General features: G+C 36.0%; 1 protein-coding gene across 5 annotated transcripts in view; it reads right to left on the bottom strand.

Moving 5' to 3' along the window:
• CAPN7 (calpain 7) overlaps positions 1-12528 on the bottom strand; it is a 35500-nt gene that overhangs the window by 14830 nt on the left and 8142 nt on the right. For all 5 annotated transcript variants that reach the window (XM_075745677.1, XM_075745678.1, XM_075745682.1 and 2 more), the window contains 10 exons: positions 11911-11978; positions 10592-10796; positions 8665-8747; positions 7684-7810; positions 6853-6938; positions 5862-5955; positions 4164-4310; positions 2281-2387; positions 633-753; positions 236-380 (listed from right to left, as the gene is read on the bottom strand). In XM_075745677.1, the coding sequence (XP_075601792.1) occupies positions 236-380; positions 633-753; positions 2281-2387; positions 4164-4310; positions 5862-5955; positions 6853-6938; positions 7684-7810; positions 8665-8747; positions 10592-10796; positions 11911-11978 (1183 nt within the window). The remainder of the gene's footprint in view (positions 1-235; positions 381-632; positions 754-2280; positions 2388-4163; positions 4311-5861; positions 5956-6852; positions 6939-7683; positions 7811-8664; positions 8748-10591; positions 10797-11910; positions 11979-12528) is intronic.

The following is a 12528-nucleotide window of genomic DNA, read 5'->3' as shown; positions in this document are numbered from 1 at the left end:
TAACTCTTTGTCAATGACTGAGATATATTAAACAGCACAGATTACTTAAATCCCAGAGAAACCCAAAATGACAGTTTTAAATACACAAATACATCCTAAACTTTTGGACTATTTAGTTTCTAGTATTTGTTTTACTCCCCCTCTCTGCTTAAGTATTTCCTTCTGCCTTCCTGCAGGGATACACCACAAAGGTCTACATTATCGGAAAAGACAGTGACTTTTAAAATCTTATTACCATTGTCTATTTTCTGAGCTGTTCTGGGATCAAAGTTCAAGTATTTTTGTAAATCTGGGGTCCAATTTCTTGTGTCATTTTCACTGTATCGTCCCTTCCAACGTAAGTGGCTCCAGGGATTTTTTAACTGAAGAAATCGAAGTCCCTAAAGAAATACAAAATAAAATTGCTGACAATAATTTACAAAATAACATATCTCATCAAGGTAATTTTTATATTTATATTAACATGGAATATGGACCAACAGCTCAAGAAAATACAGCACCATTAAGTTTTCTGGAATTTCCCAATGGAGCTCAAGACAAAATGAACTACGTAAGCCATTAGAGAAAAAAAATAAATCAGTAGCTACCATCACAAACAGGCACCCAAAAACATCATCGGTTTTACTTGATACCTTATATTCTCTTATATCCAAGACTGCATACGCATGTGTTGGAACTAAACCCCATTTTTCTCCTTCCTCTTCAGACATCACCCCTGTTGCTGTTGTGATAAGGACATCTCCCTTGTGAAATCTGTTCCAAAAAAGGTGAGGAAAAAAAAAATTGAAATTTTGCAAGTTGCAAACTAACATTTGCCAGACACTGGAATAGTATGTTTTCACACTGCCCTTTAGTGTGACCCTGCTTGATAAAAAATGGAATGCATTTTTTTTGTAAGCAGCGATCACTCCTGAAAAAGCTTGAGAAAGTGGAACTATTTTCTTTCGGTATTTAAGTATAGGTTTTAAGTGAAAAATTATTTTCATTATAAAATAAAAATCAGCATTTATCAACCTGAAGTTCAATCTGTGTTACTTATTAAAGATACTCTTCACAGATCTTCAGCTGAACACAAATGTGGTTTCATCAACACTTAGCCAATCACTGCATATAGGAAATTAACAACTCTGTCACACTCCCAGGATTCTGCAGGAGCTTCCCAAAACATGAAGAATGAGAAGTTCATGCCTCTATACTTTTGCAGGTGTTTACACCAAAATTTTGTGTCCCCCAGCATAAGCTGGGGATCTGAACTGTTGACTCACAACTGAGTTCTGCAATTGTTTTTAATTGCAATGGTTAATTTTGCAACAATTATTGTTGTGAAGACATACCAGCATGTTTCCCAGCCCGTGCTAAAATCCAAGTACATACTCAGCGTCCCTAGACAGTTTACGGGGTCACCCAGGCAGTTTGCATCAACACATTTTTCAGTCTAGCACAGGTGAACAATAGTGATGTTAGAATAGCTAGATCCCATCCTAACTGCAGTCACACCTCCAAATTGCAATGCCAGAATATCTAAAAAGTTGTTGACAACCAACTGAGAGCTCCTAACCTACTGATAAAGCACTCTTTCTAGAGTTACGCTCTTTCATCATGAATGCAGATATTTCAGTCAACAGAATATACCCCTTCTACTGCATAAGAAACTGGTTGCACAAAATGGTTTTGAAAGAAATAAAGTACTTGCTAGCTAGCATTTGTAAGTTACAGCTGTATCTTTCATCGTAAGGAGAATTGTTATGGTAGGTCTGAAGATCAACACTGTAGTTCTGATAGACTTTTCCTAATCCTCCAGATTTACTTGGGGCATAACCACCAAGGTCTTGTGATGTGATTAGAAAAACTGTATCATATCTGCTTGCTAAAGACAGCAGATAATGCCAAAATTCTGGGGAACTGTGTGGGAACACAGAACACATTTCCTTCTATTTTTAATCACTTTTAACTTGTATATTGGTTCCAAACTGCACTTCTCTGACTCTAAATTCTATTTTCTTCATAAAGAAATGGACTTTTTTTTTTTCTTCTTCAAATGTGAAGAAGAAAAATCACCTCAAACAAAATTCCACAATATTTTACTTTCCTGTTTTATCAAAACCACCAATACCTCAATTTTTCTTCTTCCGGAAAGCATACGGAGGTTTTATAAAGCCCAATTTGTAGTAGTACCAAAATACCATCAAAGGATCTGTGGTGACTGTACTGCTATTACAGTGGTAACGTAGCTACTACACAGCAAGCATTTTAATTACGTAAGAAAGAACAAACTTCTACCTCTGATAAAGCATTCTGAAAGTACTATCTTTATTAAAAGCTTGATTGTCAGAGTGCATAGCAATTCTTTCAGGTATCCAACCAGTCAGTGCATGGAGATCAATATTCTGAAATGAAAGCATTCAAAAGAAATAGAATAGATAATCCATCTATAAAGATATATGATGTCTGTACACAAATTATAAAAGTGCCTTGAAAGAAATCAAGTATACACATGTTCCAATACAGCCGTACACATAAAAGGCTCAAGACTATATTAAAAAAAAAAACAAAAAACCAACCAAACAAAAACTTCTTTGATTAGTTTAGGACAACATTTCCAAATAGCCTCTCAGGAAAAAAAAAAAAAAAAAAAAAGCTGGAAAGTGAATGGATGAAAAACTGGAATTTCAGAGCAATGGAAGCATAAGGGAATGATCAACCATGCTCAATTCTATGATGTGTTCTAGTTATTTCGTTGATTCACAGACTTTTGAAGCACAGTCTCAGAAGCACTATTTGGAAACCTGCTATTATATATGCATTTTAAATAATTTAAATTTTACTTCTAAGGCTCAGGGTTTGGGTATTTTATTTTTTTTTGTAAAGCTGACACTGACATGTATTTCCATAAAAACATGCTTGAATCTCTCCATTTCATCTCCTTGAAATTGCTTTTTCCCTTTTCTTTTGCTTTGTACTCCTCAAAGCAAAAAAGCAGACACTATAAATGCTTGAAGTGTCAATAACGAGCACTGGTGGGTGGGAACTTGAGGAATTACAACTACAACAAAGCCAGTACGTAACCCTGATTACAGAAGGAAGCTATAACACAGTCAAAAGCAAAGGGTGACAGGAAGGGTGGAGATTAAATGTCATAAGTCAAGCTGGTTTTCCAGATAGTAAGTTAGAGGATGACAAATGGCAATAAGACACAGCTATTCTCACCAGCTTCTGTCCTCCAAAACAAAGCAGCCCAACACTGACATAAACATACATAAAAACCTATGTATGCTACATTTACCCCTTATACAAAGCCACATTTGTCTCCATAATCATTTTCCAAAAGGTGATGATTACTAGTACACCCTCCAAGAATGCGATTATCAAGACACCAACTAAAATGCAAACAGCACCATGAAATTAAAAAAAAAAAAATATCCTGTTAAAATTTTAAAGAATTTTAAATTAAAATCAGAAATGCTTCCTAAGTAACAAATGAAGATTATGTGGGCTACTCATTTCAGCAAACTGTCCCTCTTTGAAAGAATAATTTGCATGTCAATTTAGCTGCAGTATGATGACTATTTCTTTAGTAACCACATCATAGGAATCTGATACATATTTATGTAAATGAGTGAGACAATCCGATAAACAAACTTGCATAGATCAAAGTATTTGCAAGTATATATACACACACAGACATATAGGTATACATGTATCTCTCTATATAGATATATATGCACTAAATGACTAGCCTGTTCCTTTCCTAGCTGACTGCCCTACCTAATGAGGGAGAACTGCCCTATTGAACAACAGTTAGAAAGCAAATTCAGCAGTATGGATATGGGCAAAAAAAAAAATAATTATTACTTCACCCAACACTTTCATCTAGACTCTGTATGAACACATATACTTCCCAACCATAAGCGCTAATCCTGCAGTCAGAGAACTAAGATTAACCCTGCCCATAAAGATGTATTGCTCATTCTATTTGGAGGGAATACATCTCATTAAGTACAGCTAAGCATATTTGTGAAAGAAATAGAAAAAATCTAAGAAAAATGTCAAACTCAGTACTTGCCTCCCGAAGCAATTCACTTGGATTTCACTAGAAGGAAAATTATTTGACCCAAGATTATCTAAGTGGAATTTTTGCCTCTTAGAAATAATCTAATACTTACAGAATTTGATCCAGGAAAATCATATCCTCCCATGACCTTCATGTAAGCCTTTTCTATCAGTGATACCCATAATTCATTCTTATTGTTAGAATAAGAGCAGAGAAGTTCCCCACTATGATCAACAGGTAACTGGTCATCTATGATTACCTGTGTGAAATAAACAAATGAAAAATCATCATAAAGCTAATACAGTATTTTGGAAGTATTTAAAAAATAAAACCAAACTTTTACTAATATACAGCTGCTCAGACACAGTCAGGCCTGACCATCGTTCTCACATACGGACACCTTTATCAATCCTGCAGCGGTTTGCCCAAATGAACAAGAAATTGTATTGCCAGGTCTTACCTGCACTGGTCTACTGGGTGGCCTGTGATCACCTGCCTTGCTTTCCCCTATGTAATATGGGGATGATGATAGTACGCTCTTGTAAAGTGTCTAATATCTATTGTAAAAGGTAGCCACAGATAAGTTTAGTGTAATTACCAGCATAAAAAAATAAAGAAAAGCCTAACAATATTCCTCACCTAATTAGGAAACAGAGCATGGACTGTGTTTGTTAACCAGCAGAAAAATAAAGAGTTATTTATCTGTAAGGAAACAAACTATGTGTCACATCACTTTCATAGTCTCTAGTTGCAGATTTAAATTTCTTCTCTCTGGAAAGGAAATACCCCCCAAAGCAGCAGTTGTGAAAGTATTATAATTTCTTCTTTAAATTAGGTAGAATATATTCAGCATTATTACAGATTGTTACTGCAGTACTTCTAGTGGTCTGAAACAGTTTCCCAGAATATATGTTTCAGTTTCACATTGGCATTAGTCCATTAGCAATACAGGTTACCAACACAGCACATTTTCTGGTCAAATCCTATCTGTGCAGGAATGAAGAATCCTTTTCATAGAAGAGCAAATGGCCATTCATTCTAACAAAAGGCAGTCATTAGGAGATATTTTGGAAAGAGTATTAAGGGCAAGGCGAGCACATAAATGATAATTCCCTGAAACATTCAGATTCTGAAATTTTGCAACTCAAGGACTTCCTGACTCAGAGGTCATATCTTAGCAATTAATAGCCTTTGAGGACTTTCCCCTTACTCCCCTTTCCCGTGATTATGACCACTCAACTTCTGAATTCCCATAAACATTCATCGGTCGCTATGATCTGCAATAATCAGAGCTACAGTTAAGTATTATATGAAGAAATACATTATTTTATGCCCTAATTTATTGCACTGAAAAGAAAATGAAGTTGTTTGTGAGTTTACAATGTTCTATCAAATATCTTCAAGCATCTCCTCTCCTTACTAAAAATCTGTGGTCATTTGAGTTATTCCGCTATGGTCATTCGAGTTATTCCGCTATGGTCATTCCATGTCTATATTCTTCCTGGATGTCCCCTTCTCTGGTTTTTAGTTCTGTAACTTCCCTTCTAAGATGGAGAGGAAAAGTGGATTACTTGCACACCCTATTCATAAATATGGGATGCATAATTTTGTTTCTGTATCGTTTTCGTAATTCTTTTAAGCAATATAGGGATTTTTTAAATCTCAAAAGGCTTAACAATTAAAAAACACTTTCCAACAAAACATTATCTAAAGGTTTTGCTATGCAAGCATAGCTTCACAGTGAAGCAGATCAAGCCTTTAAAATATGACTTAAACAGTAACAGTATTAAGTCTCCCCAGAACCATTTACCTTTCTAGGTACACCATTGATATGAAGCTTCACCATGTATTTGCCACATGGATTATATTCTGGTTCTCCCTTCTTATTCTGAGGGTAAATGATACTGTTAAAAAAAAATAAAAAAGAGGAGGAGGAAATTGTGACATAAATGGTTGTACAGACACTGATAACAACAGAAGACTAGATAACATAGTCTGTTTCTAGAATTTACACTGAACTTAAATACGGAATTTTTCATGAAAAATCAACTCAAATTTAGTAAAAATGACAGTGATGTTTAATTAGGTTTTATTTTTTAGGCCTTGCTCTTTCTGCAGTTCTCTACTTAATATAGTAACAAAAAGAACATAAGTAACCTAATTGTTTCTCCAACAGAAGCGAGGCAAACAAATTTATCTTACTATTAAGCACACGGTATTTACATATCTGTAGTATAAATACAGTATTTGCCTGAATGACTAATCAAACATTTGAAGAAGGAGAAGACAGTGCAGAACTCACTGCTCTTGAAAAGAATACAAGTTCAGTTCTAACAAATATAGGTTAAACAAAAAAAAAAAATAATCCAAGAACAACATTCACACACTGGTCTGCCAAACCTGTGCCAAATTTATCACAGGACGCCAGTTGAGTGGAACTGAGATTACGTTAACATTAATTCTACAACGAGATGCAAGATGGACCACCTGTTGCACAGCAGTTGGCAAAGGAAAGTAGGAAAATAAACCCAGAAAGCATTATAAGTAAAATAAACAAAACCTTCCAAACTATTTATTACTCCTCAAAGCACATCTGAAGTCAGACTCCAGTGTCTGTATGCATATGTATATAAAGTTGGCTTCCCTCTCAGAAGTGCTGAAGCCACACGAGTCCCACAGAGATGAAGGTGTAATGAACGCTAGTTTTTACTGTGTCCAACTGTCATAGAACATATTGCAAAAGCTGTATTGCAAAGGCAGTATTAAGTCTGAAAAGATCTTAGAAAGCAGCAGCTACTTACCTCGTGATCAACTTTTTGTTATATCTTCTTTCATATGCTGCACTGATGGCTAGCGATGCCACAAAAGAACAATCTGACACTATTGTCTATGAAAAAAAGAAAACCAGTGAGGACATTTACTAATACATCAGATAAAGACAAACATAGTGTGTGGAGGGAAGGAAAATTTTCAGTTAGTAATTCCCTTCACAGGGAAAGATTTGAACGAAGAGAAACGAAGTTACTACTAAACGGCAGGAAACATATGCTTGCTCAACACGATACTCCTACAGAGCAAACCAGTTAGAATTATTAATGGCAATCAGAGGCAACCTCAGCCTTTACTCACACTTACTCCCTCTTTCCCAAAATGCTGTGTAATATGAACCATATCCAATGGCATAATCTATTGCTGATTTCAGAATAGTGCGGGCCATCTGCAACTTCACACTAAGCAAGACATTTCCACTATTCTCAATGGGCCACTCTCCTTCCTATCAAATAAAAAATTAAAAATCTCACTGATTATTTTTTTCATGCACTAAATTAAGTGAACAATTTGCTGCAGAGTACACCTTGCCTTTTTTCATACTAACTTTACCACTATTTCTGGAAAACAGGATTTTCAGGTGGAATTCAAATTCTGAGTTTCACTTCCACTGCTAATACACCTGTTTATTCTCATGGCTAGAAAATGCAGGGAATCTGAAGTGATACTATTTATTTTATTTATCTATTTAATCTCCTGAGATCCAAGGAAAGCACTCTCACATTTGGGGATTCCTTTTTGAACAAGGAGGTCCCCAGCAATAAACTGCTAGCAGCACGCATTTCTCTTTAGAAACAGTTTACCTGCTTTATGCTGAAACTTGATACAGTATAAATCATCGTAGGGTTATTTGTTATGTCATCTGGTCGCACCCACTTGGCAAACATTGCTTTCTGTTTGGGGGATAATGGTAACTTCCCACATTTATCACTACATTTAAGAGAAAGAAAAAGTAGAAATAAATCAATAGCAGTTTAGAAAAGCTTTTCATGGTATGTCCAGTCTCATATATGTCTGATAGATGGTGCAAAATATGTGCAGAACAATTACACAGCTTTGTACACAGAGCTGTAAAACAATTTCAAAGAACACTGCTGCTAAGTTTGTGATTTTTTGTGGGAAAAAAAAGCAAAAATATTACAAACATTAAATAAAACCCAAGAGCTTCCTTCATACAGGACTGAACAGAAGGGAATTCCAAAAAGCCATCTACACCAGCAGAAACTCCAACTCTTCACTTTATTTCAATATGATGAACTGATAATAAAAAGTTTTTTTAGTTCTGAAAATACTGAATGGAAAATTGAAAAACAAACAAAGCATCTTTGTCTACTATGGCTATGTAATCTTAACATATTATTATTACTCATGAATGAAGGTCTAGCAGTTATGGATCACTCTTCCTCAGAATAGTCCTTTATGACGAAATGGCTATCACCTTCATTTTACAGGTAACTGAGGCAGAAACTCATCAACATGCAGCAGAATCAGGAAATGGACCCAAGCTGTCAGCCCAGCCCAACACTTCAAAAAGCTAAATATAATGTTGTTCTTAGAGGCCTGAAGACAGAACTGCAAAAGCGCTGCAGAGTAGGATCAGCTTACATTAAAGTTTTAAGATCAGACTAGAAGGAAGTGGTAGTATTCAAATAGCTCTGCTTGAATCATGCTTAAAGGCCTACTTAAACAATTTTAAACTCTGAAAGAGAAAACACAGAAATACCAAGTATGGGAAAGATTTGGAAATAAAAACAAAAGTAAAGTTCAGTAATTGAATTACTTACGAAAAGGGCATAGGGAAGGCAAAACGTTCCCTCAGATCAACACTCATGAAAGGTACATATTCAATGCCATTAATTTTTGAAGTCTTCCTGCAAGTCATAAGAAAAAAAACCCCAAAACATAGTTACAAACCTGTCTATCACCTTTCAAAGAGTAAGTTCCAGAAACTAACAAAATTAGTTTTTAAAAACTAACAAGACACAGTGCTTCTGAAAACAAGATGAAGACTACTTGAAAATGAAACAACCACTGTATCTATTTGGGTTTGAAATGTGCAGTACTTGATGGCTCAGTCACTAATCCTTCAAGTACATTCCTGCAAGACAAGTCACCATGCCAGGACAGAAATTATTATCAGTCACAAACCTCTTCATAGTTCTAGAAGTCACATTTAAAATCACATTTGTCTAAACAGTATTTCTCGTCACTTAACCCTCTAATTAAAGAGAGTCTTAGGATAAGTTGACAGCAATTAACAATTAGCAACACCTAGATTTCATCTAATTGGGGCAGTATTTTGGAATACTTTGTCAAACAATAACAAAAAATATTCCACCTTTATCAGTACATCTTTGACTAAAGCGCACAGAATACTTTCTAAAAAAATGAGTCATGTTTAAATGTGAATGCAATTTAAGTTTCAAACAAGGAGTTAACTGAAAAAGGTATGTAAAATGTTTTTAAATTAAATGATGAGTAAAGATGTGAAACAATTTGAAGTTCTCTTGCAAGACTGAAACAACAAAATGCTGAAAAAACCCCAAAACAACCCCCCACAAAAAACACCTGGACCATCCACAAACCCAGAAACATTTCCTGCACAGGCACTACAAGAGGAAAAAAGTTAAATTTTAACAAGGCAATTCTTAATGCTCTGCAACTTTTCCAACACATGTACATTTCTATCTTCATGACCATATCCTCAGTCCATTTAAGTACCCCTAAAGTCAACAAGCAGACTAAATATTTTACAATCAAATCCTGGACAGTGTTGAGCATCCTCTCTGTCACAATCTTCATTGTATGGGGAGGAGGAGGAGGAAGGCTTAAACACCTTTTTTTTTTTTTTTTTTAAGATATATTTGACAGTTTTAAAAATTCACGATTTAGAATAAAGATTATATGGATTATTTGTAGCTTATTCCACCTATAATAAAAACCAAAGCAAAAGGAACTGGATGTAACAGAAGTCCCAGTCCTACAAAATATTATGTTTCCTCAATTTCCAGTGAAGTAGTAGTTGTATAATCTATAAAAACGTCTCTGTACCTTGGCTTCTCAGAGCCAGATCTTTCATGAACCCAGTCAGGTAGGTTATGTATAACATACAAAAATAAGGCTATGAAAAATAATCCTGGCAGTCAGTTACAAGAAATTGTCTTCTACGTACAAACTAGAAAGTATGTTCTGTGAATAAAAGCCATTAATTGCATTACTGTAGAGAATGTAAGAATTTATTAATGTGTAGGTAATACTAGCAGTGAGGTTTGTAAGAGGTGGTTTTCCAACGCTCTGTTTACACACATCGCAGAATCACAGAATGGGAGATTGGAAGGGACCTCTGGAGATCATCCAGTCCAACCCCCCTGCTAGAGCAGGATCACCTAGAGTAGGTTGCACAGGATTGTGTCCAGGCAGGTTTTTAATATCTCCAGAGAAAGAGACTCCACCACCTCTCTAGGCAGCCTGTTCCAGTGCTCTGACACCCTCAAAGTGAAGAAGTTTTCCTCATATTCAGACGAAACTTCCTGTGTTCCAGTTTGTGCCCATTGCCCCTTGTCCTGTCACTGAGCACCGCTGAAGAGAGTCTAGCCCCATCACGCTGACATCCGTCCTTTAGATAAGCTTCAGCTGTTTCAATCTACTACATAAGATGCACAAAGGATGTGAGCATGAATGATAACATTTTGGCAAAAACTTGTCTTCAACTTGCCTGAGTACTTCAATCTCCTCTGCAGTGTATCTCTGACCTTGAGATTCACTAGCTTGTACCGCTCTGATTGTCTGTGGTTTATCGTTTAAAGAAAAATCAGGTCCCAATGGAAAGAATGTTCTGACAGGCTGATTTGGTTTAGCTGAAGTTGACTTCTCCTTCTGAGATGACTTTGACACAGATTCCTTCAGTGCCTCTGCTCTAAAGCAAATAAAAATGCATTTTGTTTACAACAATGATAAAAATATAGTTATGGTTCAATGATTGACTTGCTTGGTTCATGTTCCCACATACGTTAAATAGAATGAACAAACACCCAAGTTGACCAATACCGCTTTTCCTAAGAAAAATCAATTTCTGATACCAGTACTTCTTTATTTTCCTGTTCTAGAATCAATTAAAATATAGTACTTCCAATTGATATATAAGCTACTTCTGGCAGAACTCATCAGATTTTTGTTGTCTTTAAATTACACTAATAGGAGAACTTGTGTAAGCGTTCATTATCCGGAAGCTCAGAACAAGACCACTGACACAAAGAAAATTGATTTGCGCCTCTCATACCTTCAGGATTTGTCTAGCAGCTACAACAGCAGTAAAAACCCACTAGCATTCTTACAACCCAGCACTTCAACTGCTTGAAGACTGTGTATTCAGCAGCCATATTTTTTTTCGTTGTTGCATTAAGCATACGTGTGACAAGTGGATAGTCACACATATGCAAAATACAGGGGTTTTTTTGAAGACAGAAGTGCTGAAAACCTGCTTATACTGAAACTTAGTCCATCACAGTCTGTTATTCACCACCATACAGCTGATTTAAAAGAGAGTTACATTGAACTTACACTCGTATAACTTGTTTCAGATATAGACTCCATTCCATTAGATCTACCCATACAATTAGATTGCTACCATCAAGATAAGCACTTCCCAGTTTCCAACCTGCCTTCCTTACGAAGGGATGCTGACATCCTGACTTAGTGCTGGCCTTAATTCAGCATTTTTACAGAAGCCAAAAATTGTAGTATAGTACTCTGATTTATATCTTGGAAGACTGAAGTAGTGCATTGGTACTAACGAATACACAAGCCTTTCCCAATTCTGCATGTCCCAAGATTCCCAGAGGGTTGGCACAACAGCTACCACATTCAGTGGTAAGGATGCTGGCTGCTATCTGCCAGGAGAACTCTCCAGGAGCTAGGTCTACCCAGAATCCGTACTCTGCAGTACCGAAGAGACGTGCTAGATTGAGAATCCAACACAGAGAGTGCACTTATCCCTGACAGCAAGTATGTTTACTAACATTGGCACTCACCTATCCAGTGCTTGTCGAGCCAGCTGTTTCAGTTTTGACTGGAGGCCTGCTTCTGAAGTTTCAGTAGCCTTAAGTGCAAAACAAAAGAAAAAGCTACACATCCAAAAAACCTGCAGGTTTTGTAGGCTCCACGCTTATAGATTACAGCATTTATAGATGACAGCAATGCCACACTTAGAGATTACAGCAAATAGCGACTAGCTATTTTTTCCAATTCTCTTTTGAAATGAGCAAATACGGTTTTTAAAATCTCAGCATAAAAAGCATACTAAGTAAGCAATTATCATTTTGCTGTTCTAGTGAATGTTCACGGAACAAAGTGGTATTTAAAATTCTTCAGCATGGGCAACATTGTATACACAAAAATTTTGCCAGAAGAATTAACCATATTAAAACACTATAGGCAGAAAGAAGACAAAAACAAATCTTAGGTATACTGCTGAGCTGAGAGGTGTTCCAATTCTTTACCCCAAAGGAGTCAAAAATAATCATGGTAACTTAGGAAAAAAATAAATTTGAATGTTTACTTTCATAAAATACAAACAAACAAGATTGCTTGCAAGTTAAAAATCTTGTTCTTGCACATCTAAGGCATAAAATAATCTATGACAGGGCACC

The sequence above is a fragment of the Balearica regulorum genome, chromosome 2 (assembly GCF_011004875.1).
Source record: "Balearica regulorum gibbericeps isolate bBalReg1 chromosome 2, bBalReg1.pri, whole genome shotgun sequence".
In the NCBI taxonomy this organism is placed as follows: Eukaryota; Metazoa; Chordata; class Aves; order Gruiformes; family Gruidae; genus Balearica; species Balearica regulorum.
The sequence above is the reverse complement of the archived record's forward strand: the minus strand, read 5'-3'. Positions and strand labels throughout refer to the sequence as shown.